The 13,140-nt window shown below is 39.5% G+C and overlaps 1 protein-coding gene across 1 annotated transcript in view; it reads right to left on the bottom strand.

Moving 5' to 3' along the window:
* The window catches only part of LOC116692823 (acid-sensing ion channel 1), a 53,028-nt gene extending 45,291 nt beyond the window's left edge, over nt 1–7,737 (bottom strand). The window contains exons 1-2 of the mRNA XM_032521376.1: nt 6,592–7,737; nt 397–592 (exon numbers count right to left, since the gene is read on the bottom strand). Coding sequence (XP_032377267.1) covers nt 397–592; nt 6,592–6,953 — 558 coding nt within the window. The 5' untranslated portion in view covers nt 6,954–7,737. The remainder of the gene's footprint in view (nt 1–396; nt 593–6,591) is intronic.
* Nucleotides 7,738–13,140: the final 5,403 nt, after the last annotated feature.

The following is a 13,140-nucleotide window of genomic DNA, read 5'->3' as shown; positions in this document are numbered from 1 at the left end:
GAAAACATTACTTAAACTGGATTAAATTGTGCTTTAGTTGAGGACTCTTTTTAGCACCGGATTTGAACCGTTACTTCTTTCTTACCCTGCCTGTGATTTTAACACATGGGGTTACGTACGGAGGGTCTAGTGGGAATCAGTGCTAATGTTGGTGGAATAGGCTAACTAGCTTTATTGTTCCCCGTGTAATAACCGCCCGACACGAGCCCTCCCACATGTGGAATTCAAATGTTAGTTTGAATTTAACAAGCTATTCCAAGCTTCGGCAACACAGGCAAAACTTATTAGCAGGATGGTGGAAGGATTGTTGGTTTTGGTCTTTAACCGGATTTTTGACAATCACCAGACTTATCCTTTACTCATGATTGGATGAAATCTTCTCGGCAAACAACTTACTACTTTGAAGTCCTCCGCTCTGCACTCTGTGCCATGAAAGTGGCAGGCGAGCAGCATGTCGTTGATGTCGTGGCCGGTGCGGTCGTAGAATTCAAGCATGTTGAAGGGACGCGGCTTGAAATTATGGAAATCGGCTTTGACCTTTAGGCTCTCCAAGACGCTCTCCTCCACAAGATGTATGTCCCTGATCTCATACCTGAAAAAACAGACAGACAGAAAGCGAGGTCAAAGAAATATGTCATACTTTTCAAGCGCAAATGTTACACCCTGTAGGTTTGTACGAATGGATGAATTTACTTGAACAGGATGACTTCACAGTGAAAAATCACTGTTGGATGATAAAGTGGACTTCATTTAAAATGAATTTCAGCCATAAAAGATTTTTTTGCACACTTCATGAAGGTTTACGAGTCTTTATCTGTGAACTTTTGCTCCTCTCAGCCAAAGCTTAAAAATAATACAGTTCAGAATGAATCACAAGAGACAGAAGACAGACAGTAAAAATGTACAAGATGGTTTTCTGTGCCATTTTCTGGCTCTGAACTGATGGCACTACCAGAGTTTAACGCTTTATTGTACAGTACGTAATAAAGTTCAGACAAGAGCTGTGCGGGCCCATAAAGCTTGTCGTCCATTCACTGTTGATGCAGCAGCTTCAGGCTACACTTCAACTCCAGTCTCCCTTAACTGGATTCAAACTTGGAGAAACATGTTTGTTTATGTTTTATTTGGATTGTTATGGTCATGAGAACATTTTGTTAAAATTTCATATGAATTCTAAAACTTTAAAGCAAGTCTGACTAAAATATTAAAAGGTAAAAACAAAAGGGAATTTCTAAAAGTCTTTTTTTAGGGAATTATGTTACTTTTGACTTTGAGTGAATGCACTCATTACAAGACTCTATGCTCATTTTTTGTCACTTCTTTCAATACAAGGAATATATATTCCCATGCATTAAGGCATGATTTACTTTGATCCAAATCCCACATAAAAAGACTAAATAAGAACTTGCAGTTTTAGTTGTTTTTTTATGCTGTTTGTTTTTCTTGTTTATCATCAAAGATTTTTAGCGAAGAATCACCAACAAGTGGGACACAATTGTGTGTCCCACACAACAACAACGAAATTGTGTGTCCCACACAACGAAATCTATTGGATATTATAAACTTTTTTAGCAAATAAAAAACTGAAAAGTGGTGCGTGCAAAATTATTCGGCCCCTTTACTTTCAGTGCAGCAAACTCACTCCAGAAGTTCAGCGAGGATCTCTGAATGATCCAATGTTCTAAATGACTGATGGTGATAAATAGAATCCACCTGTGTGTGATCAAGTCTCTGTATAAATGCACCTGCTCTATGATAGTCTCAGGGTTCTGTTGAAAGCGCAGAGAGCATCATGAAGACCAAGGAACACACCAGGCAGGTCCGTAATACTGTTGTGGAGAAGTTTAAAGCCGGATTTGGATACAAAAAGATTTCCCAAGCTTTAAACATCCCAAGGAGCACTGTGCAAGCGATCATTTTGAAATGGAAGGAGTATCAGACCACTGCAAATCTACCAAGACCTGGCCGTCCCTGTAAACTTTCAGCTCAGACAAGGAGAAGACTGATCAGAGATGCAGCCAAGAGGCCCATGATCACTCTGGATGAACTGCAGAGAACTACAGCTGAGGTGGGAGAGTCTGTCCGTAGGACAACAATCAGTCGTACACTGCACAAATCCGGCCTTCATGGAAGAGTGGCAAGAAGAAAGCCATTTCTCAAAGATATCCATAAAAAGTCTCGTCTAAAGTTTGCCACAAGCCACCTGGGAGACACACCAAACATGTGGAAGAAGGTGCTCTGGTCAGATGAAACCAAAATCAAACTTTTTGGCCACAATGCAAAACGATATGTTTGGCGTAAAAGCAACACAGCTCATCACCCTCAACACACCATCCCCACTGTCAAACATGGTGGTGGCAGCATCATGGTTTAGGCCTGCTTTTCTTCAGCAGGGACAGGGAAGATGGTTCAAATTGAGGGGAAGATGGATGCAGCCAAATACAGGACCATTCTGGATGAAAACCTGTTGGAGTCTGCAAAAGACCTGAAACTGGGATGGAGATGTATCTTCCAACAAGACAATGATCCCAAACATCCAGCAAAATCTACAAAGGAATGGTTTGCACGCACCACTTTTCAGTTTTTTTATTTGCTAAAAAAGTTTTAAATATCCAATAGATTTCGTTCCACTTTACAATTGTGTCCCACTTGTTGGTGATTCTTCACAAAAAATTTAATTTTCATATCTTTATGTTTGAAGCCTGAAATGTGTCAAAAGGTTGAAAAGTTCAAGGGGGCCGAATACTTTCGCAAGGCACTGTATAGATTGACATGAGATTTGGTACAAACATTCATGGTCCCCCAGAAGAAGAAGAATCCTAGAGACACCAGCAGGTCAGTGTTTTCACTTGTTCTGAGAAATAGCTCAACAGCTACATGATGGATTACCACAATATTTAGTACAGACATTTATGTTTCCAACACAATGTTTTCTTATTATGACGCTTTGACTTTACCTTTAGTTACCTCTGCCACCATTATTGTATTGTTTGTCCTGAACTTTGGTACAAACACTTGTGTCCCCCTCAGGATGAGTTCTCACTTGGTGTTTACCAAATTTTATTTCCTCTAGTGCAATAATTAAGTCAACATTTCTTTGTCCAGTACTTTGGTTCACGACCTACCTAAAAAAAACATTATCATTCCAATCTGCCTCTGCTGTACCTTGTTTAAAACTGCAATAACTGGTTTCTTTGGCCACTTAGGGGTGGAGAAAAAAAAGATGAAAATTTAACATTGACATATCATCAATCTTTAGGTTAATAAGGTGAATTTGTTAGCAAATAGATGCCTATTTAAACAACCAGCAATTACGAAGCAACATTACCAACATTACCATATCATATCATATCCTTTGGAGTCGTGTTGCTGTCCACCTGGCAAATGTAAGTACAATATTAAATACTCTCTTTTAGTTCTGTTTTTCGTCTCCAACTCCTAAGGGAAATATCTGGCTCTTTAGCAGCTAAACGCTCCACTACACTTCTGAAAATGAGCATAATATGAGCACTTTAATATATTGTATTATAGGCTATATGATATTGTTGTATTGAGTTGTTTAGGTTGCCTTTTCCTGATCTTGCAGTAAATGCTGTACAACAGTGAAGTGATACAATGTTATAAATTGATTAGATTGTTTTTTGAGACAAACCATGAATGCCTCCTGATGTTTCATTGTGAGACTTATTAATAATAATACAATCTCAATGGTTTACTTGCATGATAACAGCTAGGCCCCAGATATCACCACATTATTGATGGCTTAGTTGTCAGTTACACTTCTGTGAATTTCATTTTGTCTGTATTATTAGCTGTAGTCCTCTCTCTCTCTCTCTCTCTCTCTCTCTCTGTCTCTCTCCCTACTTTAAAAATAAGAGGCCTGCAAGTAACTGCAAGTGGACCCAGACAACCCACATCACACCCAGCATTTTCAGTGGCACTGGGAAATTTCCTTTCCTTTAATGGAGCTCAAAAAGATCTGACCATGCTGCCTCATATCAAAAGAGAGCAGAATAGCTGTAAATGCACCCAACCTCTACCCTCGCTGTGCTCTCCCACTGTGCTATTATTAAAAATGTCACCATATTATTGGCCTCACCAAAGAGCAGATTTTTCAGAACACTGCCTCAAATGAAATTTTCTCATATGAATGGAGCCACTCTTGTATGAATATGGTCTTTTATTCATCTTTTTGTGTAACATACTATTATTGAAATGTGTTTTTAAGCATTAGAGAATGAGATGCACTTTTATTTAAGCAAGAGCTGTTGATAGATGATGTATAATTACAGTGTCACTATTAAATTTGTTATAAAACTTTGAAGTAGGTACAGCAACCCTTTATGTTTTTCATTTTTCATTGAGGGCAAAGGGACGTTTAACACTCTAACTGAAATCGATCAAACATCAAATCAATAATGACTAGCCTCAATCAGGTCAGGTAAATTAGTTTAAAGATTATTTTGTGGCATTAAGATTAGACTAAGCCTCATTATGGCAGAGGCTGGGAGTGTTTTTGTTCAACTGAAAGAGAACTTAATTAGGCAGAGGACCTCGCCCCCCCCATTGTTTGTGTGGAGGACAAACAAGCCAAGAAGGCACTTGTAAGATAAAATCCCATAAGAATAAGCCGACTGGATCAGCGAAGGCTTACACTTTAGGATGTGTGCAGCTTAAATATCATGCCACAAGACATTTCCCAGACCAGTGACTCCAAACATGGGAAGTGGGCGGAGAACAGTCTTAAATGGATTTCATGCCACAAGCACTTTCTTTTCTGGCCGGGGGTATAACAGCTAAGTGTGCCGTTGCATCGCTTCTCTACCTTGTCAAGGGAGGCAGGATAATGAGCACTAAACCTGCTGTAAGAGTTGAGATGTGTACATGGAGAAGGAGGCTCAGCCCCATTTATGCTTTGGTCTCCCAATTTGAAGTGTTTTCTTTGTGAACCAGTGCCTGAAAATGTGATATTAGTATATGTATTAAGTATAAAAAGAAATCCAGATGGCAAGTGTTGATCATCAGTCACACCAGCGTCACAGAAAAAAAAGGGATAATTTTAGCATTCAGTCTGGGATCTTCATTAAAGATTTAGGATAGAAGTTGGCTGTATATCATCATAAAAGCACAGCCACCAGAGGCATTCAGCACTGTATCCTGCTGACTCCTGTCCTTGATCTCTTTAACAGACAGCCTGTCAGAGGTTCACATCATCTGAGCCCACTTTCTGATCCCTCAAACGACAGACACTGGCCCCAGAATGTGGCGAATGCGGGCGAATGACACCATTGCTGATTTGTTTCATTATCACTGTCTCTGTTGATAATTGGAACAATATTACAACACTTGGGGGAGAGCAACATGTTTATTAAAGAACTTTAAAAAGCCAGGATTAGGCACAGCCCTTCTCTGAGATCGTTCCTCTTTCTTGTCTGCCTCTTGGCCCTATGCATGATCTTCATCAACTTAAACTATCCAAAGAAGTCAAGTTTTTGACAGCTCAGAAACAAAAGTGGATTTAATGTGCAGGAGTGGAGTTTTCTACAGCTCTGTTGAGGTTGGAGAAACATGAGGTTTTAAATAAATACTGTAACTGACAGAAATACCCAGAGCATCTGCCATGTCACTTGTAATCAAAGGAAGCAGTATCCAGAGCTCTCAATCGCACCAACCAGACGGCTGCCGTTCTCCGATTGTAATACCTTAGTTAATTCAAACCTGACAAGCCAGCTCTCCAGGCACTGAATGACTCAACAAGGTAGAGACTATTGGAGCTTTTTGGATGAGTGAGACACAATTGCCAGTTGATGAAGTATTCAGATCAAAAGGGGCGCCTTTCCATGGGCAGCCCCCTCACTCTGACATCTCTCTATTTAGTGTATGTATAGGTACTGAGCATGTGTGTGGAATTCAGGCCTGTGTGTAATAACAACAGAGTGTAAATTGTAATTTCCCCTTGCGCCATTGATAAAGTATACATTATACATTATTATTATTTAATTAAGTACAATACAACAATGTAAAAATACTCCATTTCAAGCAAAGGCCCTGCATTGAAAATGTTACTAGCGAAATGTACTTTGATTATCAAAATGCTGAAAATTGGCCCATGTGAGTGTTTCTGACGGCATTTTACAGTTGTAGCAGCCTATCTGGGTGACGTGGATCTAATTTGAACATTTTATGTTTTTGGTAGTTCAATACTTAACAGTACTTTACAAGAACATTAATATTTTTGGGTCTACATATGACTATAATATGCAAATTATCTAGGAACAAGAGCTGCTGAGGAGATAGTGGAGTAAAAAGTACAATATTTCCGTCTGATTGGCAGACGCTAAAGTGGCATAAAATTGATATACTCAAGTACAGTACATGTACCTCAAGTTTGTACTTAAGTAAAGTGCTTGAGTAAATGTATGTAGTTCTTTCACTCGTATTTGCAATATGAAACTAATACTATAGTAGTATTTATAATGAGGATATGGCATACTATACTACAATATTTGATATTAAGAGAATATAAATTTCAGATTTAGAAGAAACAGCTTTCAACATGAATTCCTTTTGTTTAACTGGTTCCATGGTTACCTATGGTTGAGCAGGGCCAGCAGCTCCCCTGCGTGGTACAGGTCGTTGCGCGTCACCTGGCTGAAGCGGAACGCGTTCAGGTTGCAAAAGGTGACCGCTGGAAACGTCATGATCGGGGTCGTGACCTCATCCAGTTTGGTGACGTGCTGGTACTCGAGGTAGAAGTTGATCCGGTCCACGCACACGTACAGCAAGAAGGCCAGAGACCCCAAGAAAAACACGACCCACAGGCTGCGTTTGACGCAGAACCGCTCGTACGTGAAAATGTGAGAGATTCCGTGCAGAGTCGAGCTGTGCGCAAAAACTTCTATGGGTGGAGGTTGATTTGTGTCCATTTCTTCGGGATCTACTTTGAGATCCATTGCCACTGTGCAACAAGCTCGATCCGAATGCCGGAGTCAGAAAAACAGCTTCAAAACACTGTTAGGAGAAACTGAGCCGAAATTCATTCACCTGTGGCATAAACTGTCATTATCCAGCCGAACAGGTGCGAACGTGTAGATAACCACTCTTGGACTTGGCGTGGTTTGGTCGCCATCCCTCATGCAGACAGATGGAGACACATTTGGAGCATCCGCCGCTCTTTAAAAAAAAGTCAGACTAGCAGGAATTGCGAGCAGCAGTGATGCATTTCACAAAAGCGGGCATGCAAAAGCATGGCAATTGGAACCCGTGCATAACCAAGATGTCAAAGCGAATGTCCATCCCCACTGCGCTACTGTGATGTTTAGCAGGTTTCTCGTTGGGTTGCGGTAAAGCAAAGAAAAGGCATTGGCAAAGTGTTTCATCAGCCTGCGAATTCGCTGGCCGAGTCCAGTGAAGCACGCGTCCTTCCTGCACGCCAACAAGAAGAAACCCCGAGACCGAAGAGAGGAGGAAATCCTTTTGACACTTCAGCTCATTTATTAAGAGTTCCTCTGTAGCTGCGCTTTCCTCGCGTCCTTTTACATCGGCAGGTTTCCAGGTCAAGTCATGAGATTTCTTTCTACTCAGATGTGTTTGGGAGTCGGACGGTTATTTGTGGTGAGTCGTGAGCTTTTTCCGCCGCTCGTGTTGGTGTCTGCGTGGCAGCAGCGGCCGTGGACGGGAGAGGACAGCAGGGTGGACTGACGCCTGCATGTTCACTGTGGACTCTAACTAAGTAGTCGGTAGTTTCTCCTAAACAAAACGCAGTCCGCGTAAAAACGAGAGAGAGAGAGAGAGGAGAGAGAGGAGAGAGGAGAGAGAGAGAGAGAGGAGAGAGAGAGAGAGAGAAGAGAGAGGAGAGAGAGGTGTCTCTTTATGTGATAGACATTAGGCTACTACCATTTTCTAGTGTAGTTACTGTTTGGAAAGCATCCATCTGCAATATGTTTACATAAGAGAGGGAAATATTGATGGAGAAACAATTCAAATTAGAGACAAAGAAAAGGAAAAGAACACCTATTCAATTTCATTTACAAACCCCAAATAGGTAAAACGTAAATAAAACAGAATACAATGATTTGTGAACCCTTTTCAACCTATATTCAGTGAATACAAGACAAGCTATTTAATGTTCAAACTGATAAACAATTTTTTTTTGTTGCAAATATTTACTCATTTTAACCACCTGTTTGGAACATTCCACAGGTTAACAGGTTAACTGGAAACAGGTGAGTGACATGATTGGATATAAAAGGAGCATCCCCCAAAGGCTCAGTCGTTCACAACAACTGTGTTAGCAATTAGTACAACAGTTTAAAAACAACGTACAATGGTATTTCATCATCAACAATCCATAACATTATCAAAAGATCCAGAGAATCTGGAGAAATCTGCATGTAAGCAGCAAGGCCAAAAATTAACATTGAATGCCCGTGACCTTCGACCCTCAGACAGCGCTCCATTAAAACCAACATCATTATGTAAAGGATATTACCACGTGGCCTCAGGAACACCTCGGGAAAACCTTTGTCAGTTAACACAGTTGGTCACCTACCACTACAACTACAAGTGCAAGTTCAAACTTTCCCATGTCTTTATCCCTTGTGTTGTCTTCCCGTTAACCATGAACTTGCCCTTCCAGGTCAAAATTGAAATTTGTTTTGTGCTTTTCCTATGTTTTTGTCTTTTTTCTGATGTCACTTTTTCTGATGTCACTTTTTCCAGCATTTGGAGCTTTTTTTAAAAACCTGAGCTGGTTTGATAACAGGTCTTAGACGTATTCTTGGAATTCATGGTCAACAAACCTCATTTGTATCAAATTATAAATAAGCTTTTAGTTAAAAAGGCAGCAATTATAAATTATTTTAGCTAATAGTTAAGATCAGAGGATGTTGAGTGGATCCCAGATGGGTATATGTCAAAGTTTAGTCTGGATACTGTTTTGAAACCATTTAAAAAAAGAAAGAATTCAAATGCTATACGATTAAATAAAACACCCAAAACATTCAATGAAAGTAAACATACATTTTACCTGAAGAATGTTGTATGGAATCATCCATGTTATTTTTGGGCAATTTGGTTGAAAGAAAGCCATATTTCAGATATGAAACACTTTGAAACGGGTCGATTTGACCCGAGGACAACACAAGGGTTAAGTATTTCAGAACATGTCACGGCCTGATTGAAAAACAACACATGAAACTGTACTGAGCGCCTTAGTGTAATATACACTACGACCACCAATGATAATTATTTCCATTAAGGATTAATATTTTATGTATTTAGAATTCATCAATTAATTTGGTCTATAAAATGTATAAATAAAATCTATAAAATGTGAACCACGACATTACTGTAAAAGTATAACAGTGAGAGCCAAGTTAACACCAAGTTAACATATTTAACGTTTCTTTTACCAACAGTCCAAAACTTAAAGATAAACCTTTTATTATTATAGACTAAAAAGACAGGAAGTATTCACGTTTGAGAAGTTGAAGCAGAGAATCTTTGGCTTTGCTTATATTTCTTTTACAATTACCGATCATCATCAATAAATGATTTATTGATTTTTTTCCCCCCTTTCCTTATAGTATAAAATAGTAATGTTGTAGTGTAGGGATGTATGTTTTTCATGACTCGTCATGTTTCTTACATTCTGAATTAATTGAATTCAGATTTGACTTTGAGAAAGAGATTTGAATAAGAAGGCTCCGCGCAACCCAACATGTCTTGGTGTGAGTGTGTGTGAGGTGTGTGTGTCTGAAGCGAGAGCTACTCTCCAAAACAAAGTCATCATCAGGCACCACAAAGGAAAAATAACGATATGTGCCATATTTAGATTGGACCATGAATAAACAATGACATTTATTCCCCAGCTGGAGACTGGTGTGAAAAATGGATCTGGCTGTGCAATGAGGCTGAATCAAGCTTTTAATATATCAAAATATGTATTACATGTCATGAAAGATGCATCAGCCATCTTAAATGCAATAGCAGGAAAATAAAATTCTTATCTGTGACATTTAAAGTACTACTACGTTTGCCACATTGCCCAGGAGCAGTTGCAATCTCAAATCCAGCACAAACAGCTATAACTCATGCAGAGATACAGTATGTATTATATAATAATATATAAACTTGATATATTTATGAAGTTTAAGCAAACTTTTACAAAGGTGTATGCTTTTAGACCTAAAATATTTACTCAAGTTCTGTATTTTTACTTGAGTAATGATCTATATTGAGTAGTTTGTCCTCCGCCACTGCTGTAGAGTAATAAAGTTGTAATAATATAGCAAAGACCAAATGGTACTGTTTGTCATTGAATCCAAATATGAGTTTGAAGTTCAAGTATAAATTTACTATGACAGCTGTCCTAACCCACAGTACCCTCATTTAAAGCTGGCAATTAGTATGGATCCCCATTGCTTTTTGTTTAAAGCCATATGCCAAACATTAAATCTATGGGATATTGAGTTTTTATAATGAAATCAATGAAGTCAGTATTCTTCTGGGAATGTGGGGGATTTCAGCAACCTGGAAGGAGTTTACACTCTACAGTATATTAATACACTTATTGGAGCATTATCTGCAGGTACTTCTTTTTTTACAGCTGTTCTGTGGTTGTTAATTTGAGATTTAGTTGAATTTTGTTTAATATGATGAGTTTATTGCTAACCAAGCTAGCTGTTATACACTAGCCTAGCTGTCTGTAAACAACATTTTAAAGAACTGTTGAATAACTGTTGGGATAACTGTTGTGTTTTTTACTCTTTTTACTTTTACACTTTTTTTTTTTTACTGCGGTTTAGCTCGCCGCATAGCTGTGCACCTACACCATACATAGAGCACAAGATACTATCTAAAGGGAAAATAATAACAATGTTAATTCTAAGACAACTATTTTAGGTAGTTGAGTTTAGAAGAAGTTGTTATTTCCAGAAGACTGACCATTGTAGCCCCTTAACATCCAATTTTCCCTTTTTTAATTCCTATTATGTAGCTTTAAGGTTGTTCTTCTTTTTCCACACTGCCTGTATCATACTTTATTATCATACTGTATATTCTGTTTCAGCTTGTTCAAGCTCTTTACTGAAGACATGCGGTTTAGTGGTGCTAATACCTTGTAAGTTATTTGATCAACAGACTATTATCTTTTTCCATTTTCTATGCAAAAATGACAAACATTCCCGGACCCTAGCTTCTCAATTGTGAAAATGTGCTGCTTTATTTCTGTCTTGTGTAATCATAAAAATTAATGTTTCAGGGGTTTGGACTGTTGGTTGGACAAAACAGACAATAAAGACATTGTGGGAACTTTTCACTAATTTATGATGATTAATACACCACATGATTATCAAGAATAAATCATCAGATTAACAACCGTTTGTTGCAATCCTAATGTTAACATTACACACACCCTCCATATCTATCAGAACTCCTACACATTGCCGTCCCCTCCCGCTCCCTCAGATCTTCCTCCTCCATCCACCTCACTGTCCCCCATGCTCGACTCATCACCGTGGGGAGCAGAGCCTTCAGACGCTCTGCTCCCCAGCTCTGGAACTCACTCCCACCCGACCTCCGCAACATCAACTCTCTCCCTCTGTTCAAAACTAGACTAAAAACCCATCTGTTCCAGCTCGCTTATCTGTAAATACACTGTTCCTGTTTTTGTTTTTGTTTTTGTTGTTTGTTTTGTTTTTGTTTTGTTTTATTTGTTTTGTTATTACTACTTACACTTTTTGTTCCCTGTATCTCTTTTATTCTCTGTAAAGCGTCCTTGAGTGTTAGAAAGGCGCTGTTAAATAAAATGTATTATTATTATTATTAACATTAAATCAAACATGTAAACCCAAAACTCTATGTTTTTTTTTAAAGGCTGCACCGTTTCAACAAATTCTAGATGTCTTGTGGATACTTTTATACACATTTTCCCATAATTGAGACATTTTTGGCCTCTGGATCAGTGGGCTTTAAGATGTACACTCACCGGCCACTTTATTAGGTACCCCATGCTAGTAACGGGTTGGACCCCCTTTTGCCTTCAGAACTGCCTAAATTCTTCGTGCATAGATTCAACAAGGGCTGGAAGCATTCCTCAGGAGTTTGGTCCATATGAATGATGGCACACACCAGTTGCCGCAGATTTGTCGGCTGCACATCCATGATGCGAATCTCCCGTTCCACCACATCCCAAAGATGCTCTATTGGATTGAGATCTGGTGACTGTGGAGGCCATTTGAGTACAGCGAACTCATTGTCATGTTCAAGAAACCAGTCTGTGATGATTCCAGCTTATGACATGGCGCATTATCCTGCTGAAAGTAGCCATCAAAGTTGGGTACATTATGGTCATAAGGGATGGACATGGTCCAGCAACATACTCAGGTAGGCTGTGGCGTTGCAACGATGCTCAATTGGTACCAAGGGCCCAAAGAGTGCCAAGAAAATATTCCCCACACCATGACACCACCACCACCACCTGAACCGTTTGATACAAGGCAGGATGGATCCATGCTTTTCATGTTGTAAAACGCCAAATTCTGACCCTACCATCCGACTGTCGCAGCAGAAATCGAGACTCATCAGACCAGGCAACTTTTTTTCCAATCTTCTATTGCCCCAATTTCGATGAGCTTGTGCAAATTGTAGTCTCAGTTTCCTGTTCTTAGCTGAAAGGAGTGGCACCCGATGTGGTCTTCTGCTGCTGTAGCCCTCTGCCTCAAAGTTGGACGTCTGTGCGTTCAGAGATGCTCTTCTGCCCACCTTGGTTGTAACGGGTGGTTATTTGAGTCACTGTTGCCCTTCTATCAGCTCAAACCGTCTGGCCATTCTCCTCTGACCTCTGGCATCAACAAGGCATTTCCGCCCACAGAACTGCCGCTCACTGGATTTTTTTTTTTCTTTTTCGGACCATTCTCTGTAAACCCTAGAGATGGTTGTGCGTAAAAATCCCAGTAGATTAGCAGTTTCTGAAATACTCAACCACCCTTCTGGCACCAACAATCATGCCACGTTCAAAGTCTAAATCACCTTTCTTCCCCATACTGTCCGTGAAGCAGAGATTCTTGACCATGTCTTCCTAATATCCTGATTTTCCGCCATGTGTTGGCTGCCTAGAATTAGTAATGAGCAGTTTGG

The sequence above is a fragment of the Etheostoma spectabile genome, chromosome 7, assembly GCF_008692095.1.
Source record: "Etheostoma spectabile isolate EspeVRDwgs_2016 chromosome 7, UIUC_Espe_1.0, whole genome shotgun sequence".
Classification (NCBI taxonomy): domain Eukaryota; kingdom Metazoa; phylum Chordata; class Actinopteri; order Perciformes; family Percidae; genus Etheostoma; species Etheostoma spectabile.
This window is presented reverse-complemented; position numbering and strand designations above follow the sequence as displayed.